An 18,829-nucleotide genomic window follows, 5' to 3' on the forward strand; every position below is an offset into this window, starting at 1 on the left:
CACTAATCTTCCTTCCACAAATAATTGCATAATCATTTTTCTGCATTCATTCATCATAAGAATAATTGCATCTTTTGGGCTAAGCTTGCAGTGGACCTAAGAGTTAAACTTATCTGCTGTCCCACAAAGCCCTGAGAGGAACTTTGTATGCTTACCACAACCTTGCTGTTGTGTGTTTTATCTGGTAATATCTCTAGCTTGTTTTTGAGAAGTTAAGTTATTCTTAGCCAGAGTTTACCTCACTCTTTGTCTCTGTACCTGCAGCAGACTGTGTGTGTAAATATTACTAGGTAAATATCTTGTAGTACTCAGTGCTAGAAAAAATCTGGGATAACTAATAACTTGGAAATGTGTTAATTTTTGGTATATTTAGAAATTTGCTAAATAATTATGAGAAAATTAGTTAAGTGTTACATGTGTGCTACATGTGTGGAATCAAGAGGCACAGAGGAAACATAATAATAAAAGCTCTACCATTTTAATCCACTGGATAGTGTTGCTTTCTTCTTCCTTGCTACCAGGGAAGGACTGTTCAGAGATAACATCTGAAAGATAGCGTAGGTTGTCCCAGCAGTCGCGAACTTCCCTGGGATGTCAGCACATAAATAAGGCAGTGGTCATGCAGACAGCCAGGAGAGTGATGACCTGTTTTACACTCTCAGCATGTCACCCACTCATGATGTGACAGGAAACCACAGCGAGGGCTGGCGGGAAAGTGAGGTAGGGCATTTTGTTCCCACAGGGCTTCCCAGACCCAGTAACTTATTATTGGATCTGACAAGTAGGTTGGTGCATGGCCTTCTTACAAAGCCAATACTGTACCAAAAATAATGAGCTTGAAAATGTGTGCATCCAGCTGATGGCCCTGTTCTTGTTAAGTATGTCTGGAATTTTTTGGCATAGTCCAGGATCTAGGGTGGGAGAAGACAGATACTTAGGGAATTCACTAGATGATATGGCAGCAGTTTTTCATAGTGGTTATTGTTTTCTTGATAGCTCGTGGAACTAGCTCTATATATGCCTACCTACATGAAGTACACATCATTATTTATTAGTCATAGTGCAGAAGGTATGAATATGCACTCCTGGATGAAGTAGTCACCAGAACCCCTGCAGACCTGATTTAGACTAAACTTTTACACTGGTTGTTAGCTCACAAGCCAAAGTAGTGCTTAGGAAGGGGGCTAAATGCATCAAGGATAAAATAGATCAACATAAACCCAGCAAATATGTTATGTGCTCTTCTCAGCAGCAGTGATCCAAATCTGGCAGTGTGAGCAGTCAGCCCTAAGGGGCTGTATGTTTAGGGGGGGCAGACTGGAGAGGGGTGCCTGTGAAGCTCCGGGGGGAAAGTCTGAATGCATTTAAGAGAAAGTTTCTCTTCAGCAGACACAAAGTATTGTGCCATTTGCATAGGGCAAACACCTAAGAGCTCATGATTTCAGCTTAAAACATTAATTTAAGGGCAGAAAAAACTGCCATTCTTTGCCTGCTCTTATTCCATTGCCAGTGAAAGTTAACCTGACTGCTCATTGTCAGAAGACACAGCAAATAAACATCACATTTAAAATGAATCCAAGTTTCTTTAGTCCTCTATCTTCTGATCACCTAAACAGGCAGTTGATACAAGACCAATTACTCAGTTATAGCAGTATACATCTACTTTAAATCCTTTGTATAATTTGCATTCATAGAACTGCAACCAACTTCTGACTCTTAAAAAAATAAGTAACTTGTGAATTCCTACTCATTCCATGTTTCCCAAGGGAAAAGAAGAGAAAGTGGGGTAAGGTACAGGACTTCTCAGAGAGGGTGTATGTGGAAATCTTTAGTATCCCTGCAGATGGTGTGAGCTAAAGTTTCTTATTAACAATAATTTCTATAATATTAATTTAAATACAGAGTAGTTATGAGATTTAATGTTGCAACCACATAAATAAATAGGCAAAGTAAGTAGCTGTTTTCTGTTATTTAAAGAAATAACAGAAATAAAATAATAAAGCAAGATGCATTATTTCATATGTTTGGTTATATTGGACCACTGTGATTTGCCAGACTAACAATTCCTTCATTGCATGTTGAACCTGTCTTTTGTTAAACATCAGCTATTGCCTCCTACTTCCCACCATGCTGTTTTTATTAATCCTGTCTTAGATCTGCTTCTTTTGTTGTTTCTTTTCTGTGCCTTCATTCTCAAAATGTATTGCATTTAGCTGCTGACACAGTTACTCATCTTCTAAAGTCCACAGTATTCCCCAAGTCTGTTTTTTTTCCCCCCTCATCTTCAGTGTTACTCTGATTTAACTGTTCCATTTTGTTTTGACTTTTGATTATCCCAGGGTCCGATTGGTATGGATGGAAAGCTGGTAGGTGATTTGTTCAAAACCAGTGTAATTTAGGTCTCTCACATATTCCCCTCTTTGCTTTTTATAATTTCTTATGCTGAAATGTATATTAGTCAAATACTGGCTTCCTTCAGCATAACTTAGCATAGCAGTAGCAATCCAGTAGCATGGATTTTTAACAGGCTGCTGAAAAGCCACTTCAGTCTTTTATGCCTATGCAAGGAAATGGAGGTCAGCCCTGCTTCTCCTCTTCACTGACCCTTTTCTGTCTGAATTAGATTGGAAGGCAGATGTTCCTCCTTGGGTGCTCTGTCCAAGGGTAGTTTGGTGGTACCTTTCAAACAGCAGGATATCACTTCTGACCACATTTCTGTGACTCCTCCTCCTTTCACAAATTCTTATGTTTTAATTTCTGTGCCTGGATTATGTTGGCTGATTCAATCCAAACAGCCTCATGTACCATAATAAATGCATTTGTATGATATTCCAGATATTCATTAGGGGTGTGCTGCTTGAATTAAGTTAGAAATAACATTTAATTTTATACAGTGCATTTGTTAATGCATTCGTACTTGTATGTATATTTGTATAGCTCTATGTTTAGATGTACAAGCCTGAAGTTTATGTTCCCAGCTCTTTAAAGATTAGCACCATGGCAAAGGTGTGAAAATCCAATTTTGGCACTTTCTCTTGCTGTTCTTTCACTCCCTCTTTTTTCTCCCTTCCCAGGGCACCCCTTTTCACTGATACCCTGGATACCTATTTTCTTTTCTATCCTTTTACTTACTACAAGCTCCATTTCCTTTGCAAGCTCAAATTGTTAACTTGCAGTATCAGCTTTCATTTTCTCCTCTTTCTTTACTCTTTGAGGTTTCTTTCTCCTTTAAGTAACTTGTCTGTAAAAGTAACTTATTTGCAAATGCTGTCAATAATCTTTTTCTTTAATCTCTTTTAGGGGATTGATAATTTGCCTGTTGACTTTAGTTACACCATGGATTTTTTTCTTTTTGCTTTAATATAATTTATATATCAGCAGCTAATATTGGTTTCAATTTCTAGGAAGGGATTAACTGACAACAGTAGAAGACTTTCCATCATGGCAATTAGAATAGGTTACCAAATCCCTTTTTTTGCCTCCAAGTAGTGTATTAAGCCAGTAAATAGGAATACAGAAGGGAAAATGGTTCTGGAGATTTTACTGAAACCATGAGATATTATGCAGCTATACCCACTGCAGTAATTTAGATTAAAATTAAAAAATAAAAAGCATTCAGTTGGGATAATCAAGTATATGAGCAAGAGTCTGGGGTTCAAAGCAGCAGCCACCAAAATGCACCCAACCAGTCAGTGGTGGTGGGACTGATCCCTAAATGCCTGCAAAGACTGCAATTAGTTGGTAGCTAGAATCAATGAATCAATTTTAGAGTATGTAACAGATTTGAATAAAGAGATATTCATTAGACAAAAATCAGAGTAATGCTGACTTTTCAATCTTGAACAGTGTTTTCTCTCCATTGTTTATCTAAAAGTTAGAGAAAGACTTACAGCTAAAACATTTTAGTCCACAAGGGACGTGAACTGGGGGTGATTTATGCAGCAGTGAACCAGACTGATATCATTCAACAGTTCTGAGGCCATTTTGGGAACACAAGCAGATAAATTGAGATTGAGCTTTCTGCAATGAGTTATGATATCAGATTGAATTCATGTTAGAGGGTTCTTTAATGAACACCAAAGTAACTCAAGGAGCTTTATTCCTGACCCTTTCACAACATACAAAAAGGAGAGATGGCAAAATTAGCAGCCTTTTTTTTTGTGTCCCGCTTTTTGAATTGCTGTTGTGTGACAATAACCCTTTACTATCAAAAATGTCAGCGTTGTGATGCTTTTCTACCCATACCTTTGTAAGAAGAGCTGATGAGTTCCATAATTCAGTGCTTGTTGCACCCTCTGGGTAGTGTCATTTACTGGATCACTTTTGAGAAGGGAAAATTCTACTGTAACTGCAGTGGATAGTAGGGCAAGGAGTAGATAAGACTACTCAAAAATATTGAAGGGTTAGGAACCATTGTAAAAACCAGAAAATAATTACCTTCACTAGTGCAAATTTCCTTCCATGCTGAAGGAGCTAATAGCCAGGGGGTTAAAATCATCCTGCTTTTGAGTACTTTTGTATTCAGCATCTGCATTTATAGCGAAATGCAGGATAATTGTAATATTGGCAGCATATATAAACTAAGAGTAATGCAGTGATTTTAGTCCCCAATATCTCATAGAGTTTTCTGTCTGCTTGAAAAAATGTTGTCCTATAAAAATTCATTTTCCAGCTTTTTCTGTATTGGAGACTTGAAATAAGATAATTAGAAATGCTCAGTACCAGGAAGGCAAAGTAGTGATTCTGTTGAAAGTAGAAAACACTTTTGTGGCAGCATGACTGCAACCCTCACCTCATATTCAATTCAGGATATGTTTGTGTTATGTGTGTATGTGTCTTGTATCATACATATAGCATGTACCATGTGGACCTTTAGCAGCCTCTATGTCTTAGATGAAGGAAAAAAAGTCAATTTTCATATCTCATTGTTGAAATAAATATGCATATATTTGGTTTATTTGCTTTCTACGGCTTTAAATCAACTCTTTGTTGAAACATTTTGGTAATTTCAGACCTTCATTTAAGTTTGGGCTTTTTTAATATATATATATGTTGGGACAGCCTTTAATGATTTGGTCAAAATATATTGCAACTTTAGATACTGTTGTGAGCAAATGTGTTCTGAATTCTATGTATAAAGTTTGCAGGCACAGACCTCAGTTTAGGTAATTTATACGATTTTATTGTACTGGCTGCCCAGTACTGATATATAAGCAATTCCTGATGATTTTAAGATCAGGTATAACATAGAATAGCTTAAAACCTGCTGTGAGGGGAAGATTGAGGTAATATATGAGTGCTGAGGAGTCTCAATCATATTCATTAACCCAGCATGATGTGTAATTTCATCGAGCTCACCAACTCAGAAAGTTTTAGCTAATACTTGAACTGCCAACCTCAGCCAGTAAGTTTGGGTTTTTTATATTCTCTATGGTGCAGTTTTGTTCTAAAGAATGAATAGAAAACTGCAGCATCCCCAACAAGGAATACTTTATGCTGCATTCAGTGTAAAGATTAGATAGCCACAATAATTCTGTATTTTACCATTATTTCTCTGTAATGTGACTCCATATATTTAAAAAAATATTTTAAAACCTTGGTGTGAATTTAAATACCATTTTATTGTGTGGCACAAGAAGTTTCATTAGTTACTATAAAAAGCATTTCTTCATTTACTTTTTGTGTTGATAATGGTTCCCATTTGAAATGCTTCTCCCTCCCACCCCATCTAAAATTGCCCAGAATCACAGGATGGTTGAAGTTGAGTTGGAAGGGATCTCTGGAGGTCATCTGGTGTAACCTCTCTGCTCAAGTAGAGCTGTCTTGAGCAGTTTGCCCAGGATCATGTCTAGATGGTTTTTGAGTGTCTTCAAGAATGGAAACTCCACAATCTCCCATGGTCCCATGCTTGGTTAACAGTAAAAAAGTATTTCCTGAGGTTCAGGCAGAAAAGTTTCAGCTCTCTGTAAAAGTACCTTCCAGCTGAAAAGGTTTTATATGATTTAAAAGAAGTCTCCACGCTCAGTTTCTGTCAACAAAAGGAAACATAGTCTCAGTTTAACTGAAGTATTATTTTAGTTGTCATAAAACACCAGAGGCTAAGGTAGCCCTAGGCATTTAAAGGAATTCTCTAAGGAGAAATATGTAATTATTTTTCTCTGTCTTACATTCTCTGGGTCATGTTGTTTATAGTCCCAGCTACTGTACTGTTTGCTAAAATAATTCTGCTTCATGCAAGTAATTTCTGTTAAGGGCACTAAATTCATGACTTTCATTGGCTTTTCATATTTAGGGAAATTAGGGATAGGAATTCTGGTCTGTATGGGCTTGCAGCAAGAAGAAATACTCAGTGGGCAAAGGGTGCCTCTCCACTTGTCCAGGAGTGATCTAAAGGGGATGTTGATAAATAAGGGAGAGGAAATGTATCAGCTGTCTTCTTGGATTGACTGACAAAAGCTCATCTCAGAACTTCCACAGTTGCTGGTTTAAATACTGATTTATACTTGCTTAAAATGATGGTGCCTGTAGCAATGGCAAAAAGATTGCTGTTTGTCCAGCAGTGTGTTCCTCCAGTTTTGAGACTTTGTTCATTCAACAAGCAGTAATATTAAATAATTAGCATCTCCTTAAAGTATGGAGGGGAGTCATAATAAAGAAATGAAAGAGCAAAAAACCCATATTACCTGCTCTGAATCAACTCAGCACCTCTGACTTCTTTCTCACTTAAGAACTGCTAATTAAGTCCTCCTATCATTTCCAAATTGTTAATGATATCTAAAATAAGAAGTTTCTCAAATGCAGTTTTGATATGTTATTGTAATTTATTTCTAGAATCAGTTAGTTGCAAGAAAGTTCATCAGTTTGAATTAAAACACTCAAATTCCATATCAGCTTAAGAGTCCAAAATCTGACTTCAATGCAGTCACTGTATATTTTGTTAGCTCCTTATTAGAGAGAACTGTAACTATTTTCTACTATTTAAAGAGTTCATCTTTGTCATAACTTTCCATAATCTTATGTTTTTCTTGTTTTTTTTCAGGGTCAGCCTGGTCCTCAAGTAAGTGCCATCTTATTTTCTTACATAAGTAACAGTTAAATACAAGGCCCACTGAGCTCAGGTTGTCTACAAAGTATTTTACTTTATTTTTTGATCCTACTGTAGTAAGATAGAAACTGATAACCATTGCATAATTCTGTAAGAAAAATATTTCCCAAGAGAGAAATATGCCCCCCACATATGGTTAAGTTCCCTCAGCTGTCTGACCAGATGGTGGGGTTAACAACATAATACTGAATAGAGCAAATCTCCTAACTATGGCTTGAAACTTTGCCACCAAACTTTAAAGCAAGATAAAATAACTTAGCAAATGTGTAGCAAATGTAATACTTCAACTGCTTATTAATCACATGCTAATAATGTTGCTATAATCCAGGCAGCCCTCAGTTATTTTAAATATTGCACTGCTAGCTGTTTTGATTAATTAGATACACTGCTTTGAATTAGTTCTGCTTTATTTAAGAATAGTAGAACTTTGTCTTGTGAGCTGTAATTGAAGACGTGGAAATCTAGGGACCTAACTTCAGTTCTAAGGAAGAAATAGACCAGCAGAAAGGAAACATTACATATTGCAAAAATGAAATGGGAATTATTTGAGTGCTATAAAAATATGGAAGAGCAAGGAAATATGAAAACAAATAAATTACCAAGCCAGTACCAATGCCATACTTAGTGAAATCAGTTGAGAAACTCAGGCATTTGTATGCTCTATATGCTTTGTGGGAAGTAAGCTTTGGTCTGTGGAACTGTCTTAGCACAATTTAGTTGCCCAAACCAGGATTTCTATGAGGGTCTTTTATATTTCAGCATCATAATTGAAAGTTAGAGCTTTACCACCATATTGACTGGCAATTTTTTTAAGATTTTCCTTATGAGATGCAAGCATTTATTTTAGATTTTTTAGTTTCTAAACATCATTTTCTTTTGAAAGACATATTGATTTACAAACCCTTAAACCACTTGGCCTGAATGCACAGTATCCTTGCAGTGCCAGGCTCCATTTAACAGAACTATGTAAGAAATCCATATGATACTGGAGATGACCACTGCCCGTGGCACTTATGTTTCACAATAGGCTCTTGATGTATGGACTATACAGAGAGGTATCTTCAGGCTCTGTGCTGATGAAGAGAGAGACTGTAATTCTGTGTGGCACTGCAGCTCTGAACAAGCTCTGTTGAGGACCTGAGGCTGATTCTTGAGCCTGTGGGCTGCCCTCCAGTTGATGTTAACTTGTGCTGCCACCCGTGTCCTTTCCTTCTGGGTTTGGACTCTCACCTCCCACATTTCAGTTGCTTAGAGAGTGTCTCTTGCCTAATGCTTGTAAACAGCTGCTCAGTCTTTGGAGCTCACATCTCTACATGAAATGCCCTGGGATAGCTGTAGGCAAGGAGCCACATGGAGATGGTAGCGTTCAGCACTGTTTCAAGGGCAGAAAGGCAGAGAAATCTCATCAGGGTGTAAGAGAAGTGAGGTGCAAACCAAAGCCCTCTAAAAAGAAAAAGCCCTCTAAAAATGTTCCCCATAATTTGAGAGAGAATTCTTACATATGAAGTTCAGTAATTCCTTCCAGTGGAAATGCTCACCTCTGGGTCATCACCATTGTTCTCAGTAATACGTATCATTATTCTTAATAATGCCTTTTCCTCCTTTTCAGCTGAAGATGCTCTTACTGTGTCAGGAGGATATGTGTTTACTCAGGCATTTCGACTGGCTGAGTCCAGGAATAATTCTTTTGGGAGCACTGGTGGGGAAGCCATAAGGGCATGAAACAGAGTCGTGTTCAGCTTTACATTAAGATGCCTAAACTCAGAAGCTTGTGTTGTGTAGGTGTAGACCTAGGAGGTGTCTGAGCCCTCCTGGCAGTCAGTGAAGGTTAAATCAATACTCAGTGCACCTAGAAACCTGTTCAGCTCATGGCAGACTCCTTGGGCTCAGTTACATTGTCTGCATTCAGGCATTTGCTGCTGTGTGAATTGATCCAGTGTCTCTGGCCTCAGCCACTGGCTGTTTTATGGACGGGCTGGAGTCTGTGCTGGGCTGTGGTTGTAGCTGTCAGTCACAGGCAGCTGTCTTGGATACCTAGGCAATCTCTCACATGACACTAGCTGTGCACATTTGCACCTCCTAATTCCAGATTCTGACTGTAGGCAGCTACTGAACCAGATAACCCTGCTGCTGAATTGCTTTCTAGCCAGTGTTGACATCTGCGAGTCTCGGGCAATTACTGGCAGGCTGTAGATTTAGAAATTTATCCCCTTAAATTGAAACTCAGATCCAGATAACTTGGTGAAACAGCATTTTTAAAATATTAAAAGTGGAGTTTTTTAAATATTGGAAGCTGTTGTTGAAAATCTCGAGACTTTTAAAAATCAAAAGTATCCACAGAAAACAGAATTCGTTCCCATACGGATAAAATAAATCAAAACCCCTTGGCATGTCATTAAGTAATGCAGAAATTCCAGTCTATTATGATTATCTGCAATTTCCCTGGTCTTAACTGCGTTCCTGAGAAACTCAAAATTTAAAGTATTGATCAGTTCGGTTACTAAGTAAAGTCTTCATGGCTTCAAAGAACAAAATTGTTATGCTGATTGGAGAAGCACTTAGGAAGTTTCTGGTGTCCTAGCCATGCAAGTCTATGCTAAGGTCAGGGATAAATTCTAATCATTTCTATACTCACTGTTTTATTAACCCCTATTCTTTTTTACAATGGTTTTATAAAGTACACTCCATATTCTCCTAACACGCACCTAATTATTGGGCACATCCTCCTATCATTTTAATTTTTTTACTGCTTATTTTCTTCAAGATAAAGATAATTTTTCAAAATATAATTTTGCTTCACATTTTCCCATTTTAAGTAACAACAAGCTTTATTACAAGTTACAGGCAGCTTTTTTTTTTCCTTCCAGAAAAAGCTTATGGTTTTGTTGCATCTCTGAAAAGTAAAGACTATGATAAAAAACTAAAGAATTCCTAGCCTAATCTGTAAAAAAAAAAAAAGTCTCTTCTTATGATTTTAGTTTTCTGTTAAAAAGAAAGCTACTTTAAATACCATGTAAGCTGTGTTTTTCTTTAGAAGAGCAAGTAATAAAATCTTTAATATTTTTGCTGAAATTAAATTCTGACTCTTGAGTGACCCAAAAAAACTCTGCCTTTTCTTATCTGGAATATAAATATGTATTTAGATTAGCTTGAACCATAAAGGGTTCTTCTCACAGTAAATCTACACAACCAAATTCTGCTCATACTTTCTCTTTTTTAAATAATAGAAGTATTCCTGCTTGTCAGAGAACAAAGTTTAGCTTCTAGTCTAATGTTAATTCTGTAAGACATGTGCTATCTGGGTAAAGAGAGAAGGCTGGCTATTTTAAACTTTTTGTTGTTGTTTAGAGGTAAGATTCATGTAAATACTAGAAGCCATGCTTTAAATATCATGGTGAAGGAAGACAAAACAATCCTTTAAAAAAATTTTGCTGAACTAAAACTATTAAAGACTGTAAGTGTGGGGTAGGGTGGTGTTTTGACTTGGTCTCAGCCAGCCAACTGTTTCCTTCTTTGGGGCAGTATCCTCTCCCTGGCCCATCTCTAGCCCAACATACTTTGTCTCTCATGTCAGCACACATGAGCACTCTCTGTGTGGGACTTTGACACACAGCAGCCTCACAGATGCTTCTCCTTTCTCTTTGGCAGCTGTCCAAGTCTGCATTAAAAATGGACAAAGTGTTAATGATTGATACTTGTTTTCATGAGATTCTTGTTTTCCTTTGTGTGGCACGTCCATGGACGTGATGTAGTAACAGCCTGAAATTTCCCAGTGCCTGGTACATGATAAAGGTTTCCATAGCAATTCCAGTGACAAATGTATGTGTGTCTTGTTTTTCACCATCAAGCATCAGGGTATGTGACTGCAGTATTTTTAATTTCTGATGACAGAGATTCTGATTCATGGTTAAACTGGCTGTTACTGGCTTGTGCTGTCAACAGTGTTGGTGGGAACCATTTTAATTTTTAGTTTTCTGGGTTTTGTCAAAGGGCAGAGAATCACAGCAGGCCACAGGCCCTAGTTTTGAGTGGATTTGGAAGGCAGCAGTCTAGGGAAGATATTTATCACTTCCTAGAGAGCACTGTGATGGTAAGAACACTCCTAGAGCTTAGAAAAGAGTATCTGACAGTAGGAAGGATGGGAAAGGGGGTGTATACACAAAATGTGTTTTAATTCCTGTTGAGCTTCCTTTTCAGTTTTGGTAGGTTTGGATAGCTATCTTCATTCCACAACCTGTCCAATATTGCTCTCAGTGCTTTCCATTCAGTAGTGGGGCAGTTGATAACATCAAGTGATCATGTGTGTTTTTATGGCTTTTTAAGCTATGGGCAAGGTACATAATGGCCTATTGACCATTGCTGTAGAGTGGCCTCTGCCTGTCAGATTGCTAGAGTTGGACATGTTTATTTTGTTCTGATCACCATAAATTGAGGTGTAAACTCCACATTCCTTTTTTTCTAGCAGTTTCCTCTCATGAATGTCTCAAGACTCTTTACTTACATGGAGAGTAGGGGAAGGAGGCAAGAAATACACTTATGAAATATAAAATCGGCCAAAGACTGAAAAATAGTTCACTTTCAGGTACACAGTGCAGAGAAGTTACTGCTCCTGGGAGAATCCCAGGTGAAACATGCTGTTTCACCAACAGGCCATCAGCTGTTCTCACTGTGGAGAATGATCTTGTGGGGTATTTCTCCTAGAAACTCATACCCTGTGCTCCTTTTTAAACCTCTGATCCAGCTGAAGAATTTTATGATTCAGTTTGATTATAGAAATGCTGATCTGCTTTTGAGTTACAAGTTGCAGGTCAGATTTTGCTGTCAAACTTAAAGAATTAGTTTATTAATATTAAGTAGCTTGTAAATGTCTTTTTCTTACTTTTTTTGTACAAATAATAAAGATAAATCTTTGATGCCTTTCCTGCTAATAACAATTTACTGTAAATTATGAGATCAAATCTGAGGGCATCACATAAATAAACCGTTTCATATGTGTTTAAGCAGGCAGAGCTTGAGTTTAGTTGGCATTCTCCTTTCTTAAATGGTAATAGCATTTGTGAGCACCATTGTAATTGTGAGACCTTTTTAGGAAACAGCCCATATTGATTTGTGAACAAGAAGAAACAAATGCCATTTTCATGGCTTTTCATTTTATGTTAGTTGCTAAAAGCAACCACATCAGAGAATGTTAAGAGGAGAAATCATGCTCAAAACTTCATTTACTGTATACATAAGTGTTTATGACACAAAAGAAGCCAGAAATGTGTCTTCTCAGAAGGAGATTGTGCATTTAATTGTTTTTAAGTGTGATGCTTTCTCAGCTTCATATGTCATAAAATAGAAGTTAATTTTGTTAAAAGGCATTTACAACAACAATGAGCACTTTCAAATATAAAACACTTCAGTTTGCCTTGGTAGACTAGGGGCACATGTGTAAACCAGAAGAGCAGTGAATATTAAATGGTTTTCTTGGCTATGCAGACAGTACTAGTGCAAGTAAGAGGATTCTTTGGTTAGTAAAGAAGAGAGCACAGAATTGGAGATTTAGGGGAAAATTGTTCTGAACTGTCTGTTGTACCAACACTAAAGAAGCACTACACATAATTTAAAAAGGCAGAGGAGAGTAAAACTTCCAATCATCAACAAAAACCTTCTTTTAAAATTTGATACTATGCTCTGCTTTCAACATATTTTTTTATTTGTCTTTTCCCACCCTTTTGTCAGGAATTGCAAAGGAGCCTCTAATGGCAGATTGATGACTTCCCTACAGTCCCCTGCTAAGTGAACTAAGTTGGAGATAATTTGACTTTTTAGAGCTCTGCTCATCAGGCTCTGTCAGACACCAGGAGGAGGCCAGACTCCTACCCCAACCGTGCTACTGTGTTCTTTTACTTGCTCTTTTTGAGTTACAATTTCAGTAACTATCTGGTGCTGAAATGGCAAGATATTCAGATGTTCCACAGCATTTTCTGAAACAGATAATTTATTTATTATTTTCTTGGTTGATTCAGAAAGTATCAGACTTGAATTTTGTTAATTTTACAATTACAATTCAGTCTAGGGTTTGATTTTCTACAAACAGAAAAAATAAGGATATTAATTCTACAAAATTCTGTGAAAAGGGCTCCTCATGCAACATAATTATCAGCTCTGGATGAGCTTGTAAAATAAATTCTGCTCCTTTGAAGGTGGCTTCTTTTTCTGAATCTGCAGATCTCCTTTGGGAGTAGCTGTATGCAAAAGATAAAGAAAGCTTGGAAGATGGGCTTAGAAAACAGTTTGATGCAAAACTTTTAGAAGTTGATCTCCTTATTTCATAGTTCACATAGCAACAATTTATGATACTATTAGTCTGAAAAAACAAGCCCTAAAATTAGACGATACATAAAACTAATATTTAAAACTCTAAAAGAAAATATGCATGAGAGCTTTCTATTTTTAGGATGTTACCAACTTTTCTTCATCGTAGTGTCATTAATTTTTTAAAAGAATTGGGTTTGTTTTCATAAAATAATCATGAAGATCTGATTCACTGGTTACATATGCCAGTATAAATGTGATGGGGAATCACACATTAGCATTCCATCTATTCATATAGAAGTTCCAGCTGTCACCAGGGCATAGTAGATCTTCTAACAGAAAGTGAGAAACTGTGAAGCAAAAATTACTTGCAAGCCTTAATTTGGTAAACCTTTGCTTAGCTTAACAGAGTACATATGAGTACAAAAAAGCAATTACAAACTTAGTATTGTGGTTCCATTATGACATTACAAAGGATTGTCAAAATATAATTAAGGACTCTGAAATATTTCTTGTATTCCTAAATAATTTCTTTATCAAATGACATTCATATTTTCTTCCTTATTCTACATATGGCAGAAATACACTCATGTGTTCTGTGTTCTATTAGGGAGCATGTCAAAGCAACATATTGAACTGTGTTCAGGAATATTATATAGTATTTTACTATCCTGCTGCACATGTTTTTAATTTGATATTAAACTCATGCTGGCTTATTATTTTTAGTGATCTTCATGCTGTATTTTAGCTTTGAAATCCAGCTCAATTTGTTGCAGATCCCAGTAGTTTCACTAGCTTTAATAAAAAAAATTAGGAGGTATAAAAACGTGTATTTCATCAAGTTTATTGTGACTTGAAGATAATGCTGTGATGTCTAAGACATTAGTCTTCTGCAAGGTTTTCAAAATATCAGAGTCCTTTGAAAGCCATTATAATTTCAGAGGCTGTTGAGGCTTTGTGCTAGATGCTTGAAAGTCCTGTAAACTTCAGCAGACCTGGGAGATTTGGATCTCAGGCTGGTAGAGGAAACCTTCAAAATTTATATTTCCCTTTTTAAAGTGACACTCCTGTGAGCTGAAATTTTACTTGAAGCAAATTGATGGGTTAGTAGAAATGCTGTAGGTTTTTTTATATTGAATTGATGCTGGCAATAAGAGCTGTGCTGATATGTTACTCTTTCCTATAATTATGGGTCAAGTTTCAAGTTGGAAGAAAAAGGCAGAAAATGCAGAAGTTACTTTCATTGGAGTATTTTGTGTATTGCCAGTAGTGTTACTATTGAGCACGGCATGGAAGTGTCCATTCTGTTTGTGGGCTTAGATCCAGATTGCCAATTTCAAAAATGCTTTGTCTGTCCCTACAACACTGTAGGATTTCCTAATATAGTTTTTTACTGAGATCCATGAGTAATATTCAAGAGCTGTGAGCTGCTGAGAAATATGTAAGAGAATCACGTATTTTCAGTATTACAATCCAGCTATATTGCCCAATATGTCTGCCAGTGATCATTTGCCAAAAAGAATGAATATCCATTTAAGTATAAATATACATATGTGTTTAATTTCCCCTGAAGATGTTCTGAATTTTGTAGTCCATACTCTTAGTCTTCAGGAGAAAACAGTTTTGTTTTTAATAAACTTTATGTTGTCTTAAATTCCTTCCTGTATAAAGATGTTTCCAGCCTTATAGGTTACAAAAATATATTCAGTCATCTCAGTTTTACGTATGTCTGCATATAAAAGTATGTGTATGTTTGGAGTTGATTAAAAATTCATCTGCATTTATCTGGTGTTCCATCTCGAACTTCACAAATCTGAACAGTTCTCAAAATAGCTCTATGAAATACATCATTGTAGTTTTCCCCTTTGCAGATAAGGGAATTGGTGACAATAGATGAAAGATTTGGTTATTGTGTTTATCTTTAGTTCTGGTGTTTATCTTACTGTAACATAAATACTATTTTATATGCTTTTTTTGTGCTTTTCTTTCTGTACACTATTTGACATTAAATAAGTTAATTTGACTAAGGATTGACACATCCCCGTCAAGATTAGAGTTATGACTTAGAGTGTCAAGCTTTGCCTCTTTCAGCGATGCCTTGTACCTGGAATAGTTCAGAAACATTTTTGGTAACCTAATACTTGGAGGTCGCTTCAGGTGGGTTTGTGCAATGTAGTTTTTATCATTACATTTGTCAGACAGTTCTTGTGAAATGGAGCCCAGGCACCATTCTTGTGAAATGGAGCCCATGCACAGGAACTACAGAACTTCCAAGGGGTCATAGGAAAGAAAGAAGAATAAGATTCTCAGAGGAATGTGTAGTATTTTTCTAAAATAGATTCTTCCCAAGCATTAGCATACCCTGAAGTTTAAAAAGTTACCTGGTTTCTGAAATAATCCCATTGCTCCTAATCTGTGGATGCCTCAGAAGCCTTTCTACCCCTGGTGCTATTTTTTACATGGCTGTGGCTTTATACTACTATTTACTGCCATTTTCTTTTAACCATTCATGATTTAAGTAATCTAACACACATCTTTCACAGTAGCATTTTACAGTAGCATTTGCAGACAACACCAAAGGAATATCTAAATCTTTCTTTGACATTCTACTACCCTGAATGATAAAATAGCTCCTGTACTGAATAACAACATTTGGAAAGGAAAAAAAACCAGTGTATAGACAGTATGCCTTGCCTTTGAAATACTGAGTGAAACTCAAAGCATTGCTACTGAAACTGGTGTGGAGTCATCATAGTAAATGGACAAATGGAATTGGCCTTCCCTATTTCAAAGTCTGTGTTAGAATCCTCTGGCTGAAAATAGGTTTAGTGTTAAAAATACAGCAAATACATGTTATCTGTAAAACCTTGTTCATATGTGAGCTGTTCACATGTGAGCTGTTAACATAAGTTCAACCTTTATTACTTTATAAATTTGCCTTGATATGATAGCAGGTACAGGCCAAAATTCTTCAAAAACCCACCTGGTTTTAAACTAGCCCTGATTTCAGATAGATGAACAGAGAGGGTTTTTTTTTTTTTATTTCAATCATCTGTTTCTGTGTAGTTACTACTTTTTGTAGAGCTGGACCGTGTGCAGCATCTGTTAATGAAGTACATAAATCTCCTAGGCTCAGCTGCTGGTCAAAGAAGGATCTGCCTGGTAGATTCTTGGATGCTGTTTCATCACAGAGTAGTAATGCAGACAGCAAAGTTGAAATATCCAAAAGGCTAGGGAGCTTGGAAGATGTATTTTGATGAGCATGGGTACTTCTCCTGTAGGTAGTGAGTGGCAGTGGTGAATCTCCATTGCTCCGGAACTCCCCCCTTCCCTTGCTTTCATCCTTTGTCTGTTTCCTTCAAAATAGCTGAAGTTCAGCCTGCCATTCTCATCAAAAAGGTTCTTTTAAGTAAAAAAGAAAAAAAATATATATCTATATATTAAATGAGCAAAGGGCACTGTCATTTCACCTGAATGATCTACCAGGCTAGTAAAAAATCAGGGAAACACCAGAGGTGATTGAATTACAAAAGCCACCATCCAAGTTTTAGGGTAAAAATAGCTGGAACACTGGAATATGAACTACTGTTTCTGGAAATAAAAGAAATTGTTAACTCCCAGTGAGGAGCTTTTTCTTACTAAACTTTTAGGAATAAATGAGAGAACTGGCCTGTCAATAAAAATCTACTAAAGGAAGTGTAAAAAGTACTTATTTAATGGTCAAGTTGGAGTGGCTCCTGCTCATTGCAGTGGGGATGGACTAAATGACCTTGAAACCCTTCCAACCCAAACTGTTTGCTGATTCTAAGACAGCATATGATGCTTCTTCAAGTCTTAGGTGGACATTCTAATGAGACAGGGATCTGCTGGAGGATGGGTGGAAGAGTAGGAAGCCTCAACCAATCTGTATCAAAAATGTCTCATTTTTGAAATGTTTTATAAACAAAATATTGAACACTGAAGCTGATACTATGTTGTAATTAAAAATATTGTTAAAAATCATAGATTGAACTTCAAAACATCCTGAGACTGCAGCGGAAATAGCAAATATAATAGTAGTTATAATAGAAAAAAGGCTTCCTGTTCAGTCTACTTTCTGAATTTTGGTTCTGTAGGGCCCAAATCAGTTGTGTTTTATTATGTCTTCCTGCAGTTCTGAGTTCCATCCAAAAATTTTTGTGTTTCTGTGATTTTGAAGTAACAAAGATTGTGTTTGTATTTTCCTCACAATCTTCCTTCTTTCCTGTTATTGAAATCAGAAGGTCTGGTTGTTTTTTTAATAACATGATAGATACAGCAATATTAGGTTTTTTCATCTGTACTTTTTTGTCCTGTTTTACCACTTTACAAGAATGGCATTTCCTTTGTGGTGTGGATTTTTTTGGTTAGTTTTTTTTGTTGTTGTTGTTGTTTTGGTTTTTTTTTTTACAGTATTGCATCAATTGTCTAACATTATTAGTGAAGTTTTGTTTATCTGACAAGTAGGAGAACTGGAAGGTGCATTGTGGACAAGGGAACGAGGGCCAAGATTCAGGAAATACATGTATTACAGTGCACTGAGCAGTAAGTGAAAGTCAGAAGGCTTTTGACTTTACCAGAAGCCATTTTCTTTTCTTTAGGAATGTGCCAGTTTTTTCTGCCACCATATAACTGGTCTTACTGTCATATACAGCAGCTGCTTGACTCACAAGAAACTTAAAAGATTTGAATCATAATGTTTACTTAAATTAATTTGTGGAAATAGTAAAACTGATCCTTGTTTCTTCATGCTCAGGCAATGGGTACGTAGTCAGATACCCTCTGTACCATAGAATTTTTGTAGGGCTGTTGGGGCTGCTTTGTAGGCTTTCAAAGAAAAATGTTATATTTGTCTGTAGAAGGAAGGGTGAGGAGAAGATGACAGTCTTACTGATTAATCAAAGAAAGAATATCAGAGAAAGGAAGAGGAGATCCCCTTTAGTGTCCTTTTGCCTGGGACACTGGGCCTTGTGCTTTTTCCTGGGTACTGCATTAGTGAGTTAGCAGTGACTCTAGTGCAGCTTCTAATGTGAGCTGGTGGTTTTTGTGAGCCGTATTATAAGTTTCAAAAAAAAGCACCCTATCCCAACCTCAGCTAGGGCACTGCATGAGAAATGAATGTCTAAATGAATGTCTAAATGGTTTCTTGACACATTTTGGGTAGACTGTATTCTCCTGCCTGTAGTTTATAAACTTGTCTGATTTATATATGGCTATAAATCACTGACTTTTGAATACAGTTGTATGAATTCACAACAGGAGTCATTTATAATTTGCTTGTTGTGAATGTTAATGGAGCTGTTTATCTAGATTGCTATATAAATCAGTTTTATGTTTCTCAGCTTAAATCATTTACATAATGTGGTTTAAGGCAGTCACCCTTATTATGCCAAAAATTCAGGTTTC

General features: G+C 36.6%; 1 protein-coding gene across 1 annotated transcript in view; it reads left to right on the forward strand.

The window, feature by feature from the left end:
• The window catches only part of COL25A1 (collagen type XXV alpha 1 chain), a 298,659-nt gene that overhangs the window by 171,451 nt on the left and 108,379 nt on the right, over positions 1-18,829 (forward strand). The window contains exon 5 of the mRNA XM_077177163.1: positions 7,040-7,057. Coding sequence (XP_077033278.1) covers positions 7,040-7,057 — 18 coding nt within the window. The remainder of the gene's footprint in view (positions 1-7,039; positions 7,058-18,829) is intronic.

Source organism: Agelaius phoeniceus, chromosome 4 (genome assembly GCF_051311805.1).
Source record: "Agelaius phoeniceus isolate bAgePho1 chromosome 4, bAgePho1.hap1, whole genome shotgun sequence".
Taxonomy (NCBI): Eukaryota; Metazoa; Chordata; class Aves; order Passeriformes; family Icteridae; genus Agelaius; species Agelaius phoeniceus.